The 14,791-nt window shown below is 39.4% G+C and overlaps 1 protein-coding gene across 8 annotated transcripts in view; it reads left to right on the forward strand.

Annotated features, from left to right (window-relative positions):
- Positions 1 to 14,791, forward strand: part of golm2 (golgi membrane protein 2) — a 65,395-nt gene that overhangs the window by 23,235 nt on the left and 27,369 nt on the right. For all 8 annotated transcript variants that reach the window (XM_055661375.1, XM_055661374.1, XM_055661373.1 and 5 more), the window contains 3 exons: positions 4,225 to 4,279; positions 9,448 to 9,550; positions 13,545 to 13,662. In XM_055661375.1, coding sequence (XP_055517350.1) covers positions 4,225 to 4,279; positions 9,448 to 9,550; positions 13,545 to 13,662 — 276 coding nt within the window. The remainder of the gene's footprint in view (positions 1 to 4,224; positions 4,280 to 9,447; positions 9,551 to 13,544; positions 13,663 to 14,791) is intronic.

Raw genomic sequence — 14,791 nt, forward strand, 5'->3', positions numbered from 1 at the left:
GCTTGATAGCATGGTGTGAAGCCTCTCCATCAATGTCAATAAAATGAAGGAGCTGGTGATTGACTTCAGGAATATATGCCCCAATCTGTGTCAATGGTGCTGAAGTGGAGATGGTTGAGACCTTAGGGTTTCTAGGTGTTAATATCATCACCAATTTGTCCTGGTCCAACCACATTGATATTATGCCCAAGAATGCTCTTGGACAACTTTACAACTTAAATGATGCACTTTTTATTATTTTGTTTGTATTTCATGTGTGAGGTGTGTAAATCTTCTTGGAGCAACTGATCCTGATGAAAAGTATCGATCACATTTGACAAATAATGTCCCCTTGAAACCAGTTTACTTATTTGTGTGGTATTTTGGGCCTCAAAGGAAGCATGTGACAATGTAACATTTTTGTAGCAGGATGATTTTAAACTGAACGACTAGAGGGCATTGCAGTTGTACAAGGCCTTTAATAAAATGGTGTGTTGCAATCTAATGAAAGAAGCCAGAACCATGTGTGTGGGGGAGCTATTTCAGCAATTACAAACAGATGTTTGGATATAAATATTCTGAGGTGTAATTTTCTGTCTGAATGAATATATTGTACTTGCCTTCATGAGTAAAAAAGTTAGGATGTTGAAAAAGGACAGATTCCGTTGATATATTGGCAGGGAAAAAAATTCAACCAAGTGATGAAATTAAAATGTGTTTGTTTTGGAGTAGATTTAGCAGCTGTAGCAGGTTTTAAAGAGTTTCTCTGTTGATATAATTTTTTTCAGGAATGGAAATGACTGTCAATAACAATTGTGAATGCTCCTGATGTAGAATCAAGTTCTAGTTTAAAGCATATGCCATGTACAATTCTAGCCATGTTTTACTTGGCCAATTCTTGCTTGGACACTCTGCACCAGCCAATAATCAAGAGCTGTAGTAGCTGAACTGTTTAATCTGAAGATACAAAACTGACGCTGCAGAAAATGCTCTGTAGGCCAGTCAGCATTTGTGGAGATAAATCGAGTGAGTTACGTTACTTTGGGTATCATCCAACATGTTGCAGATGACACAAATTGCTGGAGTCACTGGCTGTGAGGAGGGCTAACAAGGTGTACAGCAGGTTATAGATCAGGCATAGTAATGAACCGAGAAATGGCAGATGGAGTTTAATCTGAGCAAGTGTGAGATGTTGCACTTTGGGAGGTCAAATATAAGAGGAGCATTTACAATGAATGTCATGATCCTTAACAGCATTCCTGTACAGCGGGATCTTGGGGTCCAAGTCCATAACTCCCTGAATGTGGCAACACAAGTGGGTAGATTGAGGCATTGAGTATGAGTCAGGAAGAGTATAAATGATGCAGCTTTTTTATAGGATTTTAAAAAAATACGGTTGGGGGGGGGGGGGGGGGGGGGGGATCTGAATGGGGGGGGGGGGGGGGGGGGGGTACTGATTTTGGATGATCAGCCATGATCATATCATATTGGATGGTGGCGCTGGCTCGAAGGGCTGAATGGCCTACTCCTGCACCCTTTTTTTCTATGTTTCTACGTAAGGACTTCAATATAAATAAACTTAAAGATAATATGCTCTCTTGTTTATGGGTGTGCTAGAAGTAATTACAGTAGTTCTGAGTTTTGTTTCCTACTTAACTGATGAGTGATAAAATGTCAGATATTTGTTATAAAGTGAATGGATTCCTCATTGAACAGTTTTCTTTCGAAGTGGCTTTGCAATTTATCCAGATTGGACTATAGAGTCTACTATATTTTTAATGTCATGTATGTAATATAATAATAATCTTATTTATATAGCACATTTTCAGTCAACTTGCATTGACCCCAAAGTGCTTCACATAATTACATTACATTTACACACAGGCAAAGGTGGGTGAAGTGTCTTGTCCCAAGGACACAACGACAGTATGCACTCCAAGCGGGATTCGAACCGGCTACCTTCCGGCCGCCAGCCGAACACTTAGCCCATTGCACCATCTGTCATCATCCATATTCTCTTAGCAAAAAAAAAAAAAAAGAAATATGTGGGAGATCTTGAATCTGAGTTGAGTTATTGTAATATGTTCCTGAATTTGATTTCTGGCAGTAGGTGAGAAGTTCTGGAGAGTCTCAATATCGACAGAACCTCAGAAAAATTTGTAACTGAACCCTTGAGAATGCTTGATCTCAACGTTATTTTATTGCTTTATTACACACATAGCATTCTATGCCATTTCATTTATCCTATTGCTGATTTTGAATATTTTTCCACATTTAGTAGTATTAAGATTAGGACAAGGATTGATTAGTTTAACTGACTTAAAAAAAAATTTAGGTATTTGTTGTCAAGTAAATGAGTGTAATCACCTCTGCTCTCTGATGGACCTGAGCTTCACATTTCCAGCAGATATGTGGCAGTGACTTGATCTTCTGGTCAGAGTGTCATAGCATAGATTATTCAGTCCGAGTCAATGCCAACAATCATACCTATCTATATTCATCCTACATAATTGCACATCAATCTCTGCCTTGCTCATTCAAGTACCTAGTCGGATACCTATTAAATATTGTTACGGTACCTGCCACCACCTTCTCCCCAGGCCGCTCATTCCAAATACCAACTACCCTTTGAATAATTTAGCCCTCGGATCCCTATTATACCTCCTCCCTCTCTCAAGCTTATGCCCTCTAGTTTTAGATACCCCTACCATGGGAAACAGCAACTTGTTGTCTACTCATTTATGCCCCTCACAATTTTAAATACCTCTATCATGTCCCCTCCCAACCCCTATTGAGAACAAATATCTCCAGTCTCCTTGTAACTCAAGCACTCCAATCGATACAACATCCGTGTGAATCTTTTCTGCGCTCTCTTTAGTTTATCACATCCACCCATGAGGTGCAGACCAGGACAGTACATAGTATTGTAGATGTGGCCCAACCAACGTATTGTACAACTGTAACATGTTACATTCCTGTCTTTTTATTGAAATTCTGGAAATCTAGCTTGATTTTTAGCATTTTCTTTACAAGTTATTGGCTTTGTTCATTTTGCCATGGTTCAGAAGCCGTTTCATTTATAAAACCTGTATAATTTGAAACCTTTTCTGGGCTTTGTTATGAGTTATGATTGCAGACATCATTAAGTTTGTCACTTTAACCTTTCACATTTCATAAACCAAGATATTTGTTACTTTTTAGATTACCTCTTATATTCAAATTGGAGAGTAACTGGACTCCTCGGCCGTTTAGGCTGACTTGATGGCTTGTGAAGATATGATAATGAATTAAAAGTGGTACTTAATGTCGTGAGTTACTGTAGTGATTGGAACTAATTTTCAATTAGAAGTCATGTGAGCAACGTTGGATAGTGGTGTGAATGTAAAAGATAACTCTGATCTTATTGAATAGTTAAGCAGTCATGAGTGACAAAATATCCAACCTGCCTCTATTTCTTTTTTTATGTTCTTGTGGAATTCGGTGGCTATTAGGGCATGCAGCTGTAACAAAACTTGTAGGTGAGCTGGATGCTGTGGTTATTTAACATGATTTACTGGAAAGCTATGAAGAAGCAAATTTATTTCCCTCAAGTCCAGAAATGGAGAGAACAGTTCAATTGCGATTAGCAGTCACTGATTCCTAATCTCCAAGGACTGGTCATCCTTTCATGGTCTTGCTCTCTCTATGCCCATAACCTTTTTTTCTGTCGTACAATCCCAACTCAACAATAAAATGCTGGAATAACTCTTTTGTAAAATCACAAGAAATAAGAGTAATACAGACCATATTGTCTCAAGTTGTTCAGCATGGAAACAAGCACTTCAGCCCACAGCTGATCCTTTTACACAACTCTGGCACTTGATTCTGATCCACATTTCATCAAGTTATGTGATGCTACTTTTGTCATCTAATTCATCCTTTGACTCTCCATAAATTTGTCTGATCAGTAGATTTTTTTTCTGCATTGGAGAGGTTTTATAAATGCTAGTGGTTGTGCCTCAGTAAAGACAAAGGATTAAATGTTAGTCTGTACATTCTGAGCTACTGGGTAAAAAAACAACCAGGAGGTTTTAAGCATGAAATCTGAGTGGGTTAGTATAATTTAAAGTTTGTATTTAGAGTTATCAAAAGATTGTGTTTTTACACTTTGTCATTTTGAAAATAAATGAATCTTGTTTGAGTTGTAGATGTTATGTGCCAATCAGCTTTAAGTGCGTTACAGCTTTTTTTCCTTTTCTCCTCCAGGTTAAATTTCAAAATAATATAACGGATCAGCTGTCTTTCATTCATCGGTTACAAGGTAAGAATTGACCCATTGGAATTGTTTGGCCAATGGTAAAGTATTAGATTTTGGCATGCAATGTAATTTATCACCCACAGTTCATAATATGCTCAAATAATGTACAAATGATATATCCAGTGGTATCAGGAAACTACATTTTCTGTCTGTTCTGTCCAAAACATGAATCTTGAGCTTCCAATCACATGTCATTTTAATTCCCCTCTCCGTTCCCACACCGTCCTCTCTCTCCACTGCCTTCTCCACTACCATGGTGCGGCCAAATGCAAACTAGATGAACATCTTGCATTCTTTTGCACAGAAAGTAGTAGATGCCTGGAACACACATCTAGTTATAGCGGTGGAAGCGGATATAATAGTGGCATTTAAGAGACTTTGAGATGGGTAAATTAACGTGCAAGATATGGAGGGATATGTGCAGGCAGAAGGGATTAGTTTACTTTGTCATTGTGTTCTGCACAGACACCATGCTGCTGTGCTGTACTATTTTGTTTTCAACTCTCACTTCCAGTTTACCTATAGTGAGTGATCCTACTCCCCCTGGCCTAACTATAATGCCGTATCTATTTCTACCTTAAAAATATTAATTGCCTCCAGTTCTACTGATCTTTCAGAAAGAGCTTTGCAAAATCTCATCTCGCCCCCCCCCCCCCCCCCCCCCCCCCCACCCCCCCCCAGCCTGACAGAAATATCTCGCCTTATCTGTCCTTAATTTTTAAATTGTAACGCGTAATTCTAAATTCCTCTACAGGAGGAAACTGGACTAACCTGTCCAAACTGGGACAACAAACTGATCCAGGGTAGGCACAAAATGCTGGAGTGACTCAGCAGGAGAGGCAGCATCTGTGGAGAGAAGGAATGGGTGACGTTTCGGGTCAAGACCCTTCTATCTGAAGAATGGTCTCGACCCGAAATGTCACCCATTCCGTCCCTCCACAGATGCTGCCTGTCCTGCTGAGTTACTCCAGCATTTTGTGTCTATCTTTGATTTAAACCAGCATCTGTAGTTCTTCCCTACATTAATCCAGGTATCAGTGAAGGCGGTAGGGGGATTTGACAACAAGGGGGAAGTGTGGGGGTTGCTGCCATGTGCGGCAGTAGATGGGACTGTTGCGTACTTTTTAAAAACGTTTTGGCACCAACATGTGGCAACACTTGTGTACTGCCTAAGTTGTATGTAAAATAAAGCATTTCATTGTAACTAGATATCCTAGGTACATGTGACTATAAAGTTTCATTCTTTCAAGGAAAACTTCTTTGATTAGCTTCCAAAGTGAAAACATCTTTAAGTAAATAAGGAGATTAATTCAGTACACAGTAGCCCTGCATTGGAAATCTAAATCCCTTCACAATATCTCACCAGTTAATGTGCTCTTTATTGTTTTCTGCCAAAATGGACAAAGTCAAGTTTTCTGCATATTCCGTTTATGAGATCTTTGATTATTTATTCATGCCATCCATATTTCTTTGTCCTTTTCGCAACCTAATTTCCTACTTGCCTTTGTGTCAACAACAAATTTAGCATATGTTCAAACACTTCGTCCAAGTCATTTATATAAAATATTGCGGCTGCGGTACCACTCTGTAATGTACCGTTTGTTACATCTTGCCAACCAGAAAGAAAACGTATTGTTCCTACTATACTTTGTGTCAGCCAGCTGATCCCCTATCCATGCCAGTATGTTACACTTGCATCAAGCTTTTATTTTCCACATTAACAGTGAAACAGTACGTCATCAAATACCGTCTGGAAATTTAAGTATAATATGTCCTTTATCTGCAGTACACTTGAAAGAGCTCTACTAAGTTGATCAAATATAATTTTCTCACAAAGCCATATTGACTTTAGCTGATTGGCTTGATTGGTTTTTTTCCCCTAACGTCCTGTTGTAACATCAGTAATATAGTTTCCAATCTTTTCTTTGACAGATGGTAAGCTGACTGACTAGTTGTTTGCCTCTGACGCTCTGCTCTCTCTTTATGTTCAAGGATTTATGTTCACTGTTTTCTAATTTAATTGAATCTTCCTCCAAGCTGGGGAATTTTGTTAAATTAAAACTAATGTATCTGCTATTTCACTAGTCTTCAGAATTTAGAATTACGGGTTACAATTTAAACCTTCAAATCGTGCTTTATCGATTCTGTACAATTTATATTTCCTAATTTTAACTCGAGGTTTTGGCAATTCTTAATTAACTCTTTGAATGAAGCTTGGTAAATTTGTGAAAAGAACTCTTCATAGACCACTAATGTATAATTTTTCTATTGGTTGATGCATATGACAACGTCTATGCTCAATTTCAACAACATGAAAAATGTATTCAGAAAGGGCATGATTTTTTTCTGCCCTCAGCAATGCACTTAGTTAACTCCTCAAAAAATGTAATAAGTTTGTTCAGATAGGATCTGCCTTTGACAAAGCCATGCTGACTATCTCTTAGTCTCTGCCCTACCAGGTGATCATAAATCTAAACGTCCTGAATCCCTCTCCCCCTGCCCCCTAGTTGAGTGTTTCCAGCACTTTGTTTTTATTCAAGTAAAACACCAGTATTTAATTTGGAGCTTTTAAGTGGGGAGTATACACCATGCTCATTGTGTTCACTAACGCCTGTGTAGAGATGGTAGAGACAAACATTCCACAAGATTTTAGTGCATTTCAATTCTGAGCCACCTGTGCATTGAATACAAAAAACACTTGCCATGGGTGAAAATCTGACATGTACACTCTTAAACTCATTGGTGGTAAATATTTTTCTTGCATTCGTTATTAATATGATGTATCTTTGGAGTGTGGTTTGCTGGTCCTACCACGGTGAGCTTAAATGAGTGAGACTGATGGGTGTAATGATAGTGCGGCAGATGGAGTCGGAACATTGTAGAAAATAGAACAGTCGAGTCCAGTGGACACACGGAAGCATGGGAAGGCTGGTAGACTAAACTGTATTGACATTAATGCAAAGGGCCTTGCAGATAAGACTGAACTGAGAATATGGATCGGCACTTGGGATTATGATATTACAATCACAGAAATGTGGTTGAGGGAGGGGCATGACTGACAGCTCAATGTACCAGGAAAGAGTAGTTTCAGGCGTGACTGATGGGGTACAAAAGGGATGGGTACTGCTGCTCAGGAAGAGCATCGTGACAATGTTGGGAAGATATCCTGGAGTGATTGTTTAATGAGGCTGTATGGTTAAACAGAAAATGGCAATCACTTTATGATAGTCAGTGGGCAATTCACAAAGGGGTTGTGGCAGTGGGTGATTTTAACTTTCCCAACATTTGCTGGCAATGCCTCTAAGGGGCTTATGGGGTTGAATTTGTAAAGTAGTATGTAGGGAAGAGGCTGCACTCAACCTTGGGGAATGAGGTTTAACAGGTGGTGGATTTCTTTGCAAGATTAGATTCGGTAAGATTAATGTTTGTCTTGGAAATTATAAGGTTGGTCTGAAGGTTAAGGTCTTAAATTGGAGGAGGGTTGATGGCAAAGGTATAAAGCAGGACCTTTTCACTCTTGGTTTCTCCTAGGTATAGTCATGGGCACTGGCTAGGGCCCCAGCTATGTCTGCTTTTCCGATGCTTTATATGGAACAATCTTTGTTCCAAACATACATTGGCACCATGCCCCAACTCTTTCTCAGCTACGTTGATGTCTGCATTGGGGCTGCCTCCTGCACCCTTGCGCCTCCTGCACCCTTGCAGAAATCGTTGATTTCATGAACTATACCAATAACTCCGACCCTTGCCTCAAATTCACTTGGGCTATCTCCGATACTTCTCACCTCTCCCCTCTTTCTTGATCTCTGTCTCGTTCAGGAGACGGACTACTCACTGACGTTAACTACAAACCCAATAACTCCTACATTTATCTGGAATACACCTCTTTATCTGGAATACGTTTATCTGGAATACACTTCAAAAGAGAATACTCTCAATTGCACTTTCATCTGCTCCCAAGAAGAGGCTTTGCATTCTGGGACATTGAGATGTCTACTTTCTTTACTAAATTAGTGGTTTCCCCCCCCCCCCTGCTGTCATTGCTGGATCCCAATGTCTTGTGGTTCTGCTATCTAAAGTGAGATAGTATGAGCTCAGAGTCGCTACAACCCTGTAAGAAGCAAAGATGGTAGGATTGGGGAACTGTGACAGGGGAGATTGTAGTTTGATCCGAAATAAGAAAAAAGGACATGTATTTGGTTTAAGTGAGTCCTTTGGAGTTTATATTTTATGTTAGAGAGAACTTAAGAAATAATTTAGGACAAAAATAAGATTATGGGGAATCCTAAAATCTTTCAGAAGTATATTAGAAGCAAGAGGATAGCTAGGGAATGGGTAAGTCCTCGGGGACCAATAGAGAACCTGTATGTCGAGTAAATGGACATGAGTATGTCGAGTATATGGCAATGCATCCTAAATGAATACTAAATTAAGGCAGATGTTGCCTCATATGGGTTGATGCACAGAGGGATCTTTGGATGCAAATTCATACCTCTGAAAATGGTGACACTGGAGGGTAGGGTAGTGCAGAAAGCATTAGGTATCCTTGTCTATGCTGTTACGGCGCGGTATCAGAGTTGGGACATGTTGCAGCTGTACAAAACATCGGTCAAATCGGACTTGGAATATTGGTTGCTACGCTGAAGGAAGAATGTGATAGCATTAGAAAGCTTGCAGAAGAGATTCACACGATGATGACTGGAATGCAGGGCTTTACTTGGAAGGAAATTGGATAGGCTGGGTTTATTCTCACTGGAATGTAGGAAGCTGGGGGGTGAATATAGAAAGAATATATAGACTATTAGGAACATGAATAGGTAGACAATTAGTCTGTTCTTTAGTAGGGAAGTATAAAACAAGAAGGCAGGGGTTTAAGATGAGAGGGAAGAAATTAAAAAAATATCTGAGGATGTTTTTCACACAGCTGTGATGGTACAGAACACACTGCCAGAAGAAATGCTAAAGGTAGGGTACAGTTATGTGTATAAAGGGCACTTGGTCAAGTACTTGGAGAAGAATACTGGCCTAATGGGGTCATATGGGATGAATGTAAATAGGCATCATGGATGTATTGGGCCAAATGTCCAGATGCTGTACCATACAGATCTATGGCTGGTCATTGCTATACTGTTAATTTTGATTTGTCTGAAGTGTTTTTCTCTGTTACACAGAGCAACTCACTGAATTACGACAAGAGTTCATAAGGCAGGATGAACAACTTCAGGAGTACAGGCGGAACTCCACATCCTTGGAGAAGAAATTGGAATATGAGAGGTAAAATATTGATGATTCTCTCTTTTGTCTTTTTGTACTGATAGTTTGATTTGGATACAAAATTAAAATTATGTCCCAAAAACAATGTTTAGTATAAATGACCAGAATTTGTGAAACAATGTATCACTGAAAACTGGTGTTAATATATTAAATAGTTTAACATGTAACTTGTGCAGATCGACTTGTATGCTTTGGTACACAAAAATGCTGGAGAAACTCAGTGGGTGCAGCAGCATCTAGGAGCGAAGGAAATGGGCAACGTTTCGGGCCGAAACCCTTCTTCAGACTTGTATGCTTTGTTCTTTGACCCTCAAGGCAACTAGTTTTTAACTTGGTTTTTAGTTCTTTCTAAGGTAAATGGACGGATGCAGTTGTCTGGATTAAACTTGTATGAATTACCTTTCTGTCCTGGGCCTCCATTGTCAGTACCTCATATTTTGCTTGGGTAGCTTATACCCCACCTGTATGAACATTGATTTCTGTACCTTCACATAGCCCTTGCTTTCCCTCTCTCTCCATTCCCTCCCCTCCCCTCCCCTCACAGTTCTCCCACCAGTCGTACTGACTCTGACTACATTCTATCTGTCCCGTCCACCCCCGACATCAGTCTGAAGAAGGGACCCGAAACATTAGCCATCACCGAAACAAACCTCTCTCCAGAGATGCTGCCTGTCCTGCTGAGTTACTCCAGCATTTTGTGATCTACCTTCGATTTAAAGCAGCATCTGCAGTTCTTTCCCACAAATTGTATGAATGTAACTTGTTTTACAGTATTTCCCATTTTAGCCATCCTGTTTCATTTGGTGTTAGTCTGGAGAGTTGGGGTTGCATTACTATCCAAGTGATTATCTGTCCTGTCTGCACCACAGCAGATTTCTGATTTGAAATGCATTTATCCAGATTTCCTATTATTGTCTAATGTGAATACATTCAGAGCTGCCAGCTGCTGCATCATCTACCATTCTCAACATCTTTAGTCTGCCAGTTCTAATGGTTGCATAGCAACTGATGCTGTAATCTCAGACATTGAAGCAAACGGTCATTCGTTCAAGGCAGTGGAAAACATAAATTATAAATCAATAACATTGATGAGGTAGTTCTCAGTACAGACCAACAACCGTGGAATATTTATAAAATAAAGATGACCCATTTTCTTTGCACAATTGCAGCCGTTAGACCGCATAAAAATGTTGATTTGTGCAAAGACATTTAACGTCTGCATTTTTGGACAATTGTAATGCAGTGTCATATTGTAGAATGTCAAATAACAATCTTCGTGCCTTGTGAAATTTTTTGGCGTGCATTCATTTAAATTGTCTAACATACAACAGATTTATCAAACGTTAAATGGTCAAAAATAAAAGGTGCTTTGAAATGAAATAACTGGTTGAAAGAGTAAATCGCTGTTTCATTTTTGCTAAGACAAGTTAGTGTATGTTGTAAGTCTGCACAGCAACATCAGTGGCGTAAAAAAATAAAACACAATAAAACCGGAAAAGGCTGCAACACTCAGCAAATCAGACAGCATCCGTGGAAAAATAAATTGAGCTAATGTTTTGGGTTGAGGACCCTTTGTCAAAATTGGGAAAAAGTGAAAACAAGTCGGTTAAGTTGGAGAGAGGCTGAGGGAGGGACAAACCCTGAGTTTCCAGTTGGTGTAACTATATTTTTCCATCCCACTTCCATGCTGACCTATTTGCCTATCTCTTGCACTATCATAAGGAAACCTACTCTAAGCTTGAGGAAGAGCATCTCTTCTGCCTGCACATGTTGCATATGACTTGACATTGATTTATTTCGGTACCTTGCTTTCTGTCTATATCAGAACGGGCTAGACTGCTATTGGTCATCCATCTGTAAAGTTAACCATATAACCATATAACCATATAACAATTACAGCACGGAAACAGGCCATCTCGGCCCTACAAGTCCATGCCGAACACATTTTTTTCCCCTTAGTCCCACCTGCCTGCACTCGTACCATAACCCTCCATTCCCTTCTCATCCATATGCCTATCCAATTTATTTTTAAATGATACCAATGAACCTGCCTCCACCACTTCCACTGGGAGCTCATTCCACACCGCCACCACTCTCTGCGTAAAGAAGTTCCCCCTCATATTACCCCAAGTTGGGTCTGTTTTTCCTTTTAACAATAGAATAATTTGAACTGCTGGGCATTTGCTCCACCATCACATTTCACAGCTTTTGTGTTCTTCCCTCCTCTCCCCCCCCTCCCTCTTTTTAATTGTCTTCATTAATGTAGCAGCCAAATTACTACTTATTACCATGGTAAACCTTGGCTGTACCCTGTCAAAGATATTCCTTTAGTCCCAACTATCCCTCTTCCACCCACTCCCCTCCCAACAGATTAATCCTGACTTGCAGCATTTTCTGAAATTATATAGATAATTATATGCCCAAAGAAGTATTACTATTTTTTTATGTTAACTCAGCTAATCATTTTTACAAGTCTAAACTATAGTACTTCATTTTGACCCCCACTATTTGTCTTGTATTTTGGCTACAGAGTCGTGCATTCAGGATTGCCTGCAGTGCTGCAATAAAACGTAGAGCATGTGATTGTTCCATCTAACCCGATAGAGAGACTTGTCCCCGCCCACCCCCGCCCCCGATCAGTCTGAAGAAGGGTTTCGGCCCGAAACGTTGCCTATTTCCTTCGCTCCATAGATGCTGCTGCACCCGCTGAGTTTCTCCAGCTTTTTTGTGTAACCTTCGATTCTCTAGCATCTGCAGTTCCTTCTTAAACAGAGAGATTTGTGTATTGCCTGCAGTGTCATTTTGTTACATCGTAGCAAGGAGGTTTCTTGTGTTAGAGTGGAAAGAGCATTTAATTATGATATGTACTGACACCAGAGCAATGAAACCTAAAGGCCCTGTCCCATTTTCACGACCTAATTCACAATGTTCCTTTTTTACTCATGGACATTTTTCATCATGCTAGAAAATCGCCCCGACCTACTTGATGCCACGAGTACCTACGACTAGCATCATGGCCTGCTACGACCTACCTACGATCTTGTGATGATCATGCTGCGAGTATGAGTCAAGGGCAAACTCGGCAGAGGTCGTGAATTACTTCGTGAAAGTGGGACAGGCCCTTTACTAGTTGCAACATTACAGGCTAATTATTAAAATAACAATAAATAAATATTCAACGGTCAATAATAAAATACATTAATAATCAAATGCATTAATAATCAGTAATATAAATACCCATACCATAACAATACAAAATCAAAGTATGTAATATATAATTGCCGAGGTAGTGGTTAGTGTTGTGCAGTATAACCCGATGGTTGCTTAGAAGAAGCTATTTAACCTGGAGGTCAGTTTCTGAATTAGCCAACAAAACAGGCAAGTCGATGCATTACAATAAATTAACAAAGAGCATTAGGGGATCTGAATTCCTTGTTCCTATTAAACTAAGACTAATATTGCTATTAAAAGGTAAAATATGCCTGCAATTAATAATTTACTTGCGTGCAAACCATGCATGCCATCAGGCCAATACATATATCTTTTGTACGAGCAGTTACTCCCTCATCAGATCTGGCTTAAAACTGGAAAAGCTAGCCTTGCAGGCCAATTTGCTTCCACAGACAATTTATTGGAGGGGGAGTGTGGATGTATACATTCTGTAACACCTATAAAATAAATAGTCCAATGTGAAAATGTTCCTTAACGACATTAAACATTGGACGGAGATAGTCATACAGCATGTAAACGGATCCCATCAGCCCATCTCATCTATGCTGTACAACATTCCCCATCTATGTTCGTCACATTTGCCTGTGTTTGGCCCCAATTCCCCCTAAATCTAAATCCCCAAAAAATTTGCCATGTTTTAACCGTTTTATTAGTTGAATTTGGGAACTATTTGAATTGTCTTTGCAATCTGTGAAAGATTTTCAAAATCCAAATTAGTGTTTTGTAAGTACTGCTTACATACCGTTGAGAATTTGTTTTGCAGCCTGCAATGTGGACAGCAGATCAGTGCACTTAAGGAGCAATGTGAAGAGAAAATCAAAACTTTAGAGCGAGTGCGCAAACAAACTCCAAAATGGCAAGAAGATCCCAAACAAAATGAAGTAAGCTCATGCTGAGAAATTTTTAATGGAGCATTATTTTGGTTCTGTTCAAATGGTGTGTGTGTGCGTGTATATAGATGCAATTATATTCACATAACCATATACCCTGTAATTTTAGTTGTCAAAAACTGGATTGATTATAGTGAATTATACCAACTCATTATGGCTCAATGTCGGAGGTTGTGCAAAATAAAACCCTTCCTTCCCCTGAAGGTGGAAACTGGAGGTGCAATGTTCTTTAAATAGGAACTACATATATTTTGCATTGAAAATTCCTGTCGGCCAACATTGGTGTGGAAAGAGTACTAATTGTCATTTACTTCATGCATGGTTAGCCTTTGGAGTTGGTGCATAAGTTCCTAATATTCATGTCGCCTCTAAAATCACAGTTCTGCTTGGATAATCTGGTATGTTGGGCATTTTAGTGCCGGATTGACAGATTTTCTGGATTATTGGATGTATTTATATTAATACCGCAACACTTTTTTAATTCACTTTAAAAAATATATATGTTCCACAGTATGGTAAATTTGTCTGTGCACCAATTGAAGCAGCATAATAATAATTGTGGCCATGGCAGGTAGAAAGGTAGGGCAGGAACTGGGGCCCATTTGGTGGAAATGGAGTTCAGGAATTGGGCCCTGGTGAGTGGAAAACGTACATATCAAATACTATCTAGTGAATCAGATGCAGAATCATTAAAATTCTGAATCATTGTAATGCCGTTTATCACCTCTACTGTAGTATTGGTTTTGGTTATGAAAGCGGAGTATATGTGATTGCACCAGGTGATGGATAAAGCGAGTGTTATTGAGTCTCATTCCTCTTTCCGTATCCTTAATGATAATTGCTTTCATTGATCAGCGATTACTCTTTACTGATTATATCCTTATAAATGCCCTATTGTGCTTCTGAATCTCGCGTCTCCTGACTGTCCACTGAGTGAATGCACAACAATGTTACTTGTTAAGATGTGAAGGAAAAATCAACTTGTTCTACTGTAAGTCGGTAATTCTGACTTCCTTATGCGGAATGCAATGAGCCACCATAACATTTAAAACATCTCCTCTCCAGAATTATTTGCTTTAACGGGTACAAGAAGTCAGAAGAAGGGTCTCGACTCTAAACA

This window comes from Leucoraja erinacea, chromosome 33 (assembly GCF_028641065.1).
Source record: "Leucoraja erinacea ecotype New England chromosome 33, Leri_hhj_1, whole genome shotgun sequence".
In the NCBI taxonomy this organism is placed as follows: domain Eukaryota; kingdom Metazoa; phylum Chordata; class Chondrichthyes; order Rajiformes; family Rajidae; genus Leucoraja; species Leucoraja erinaceus.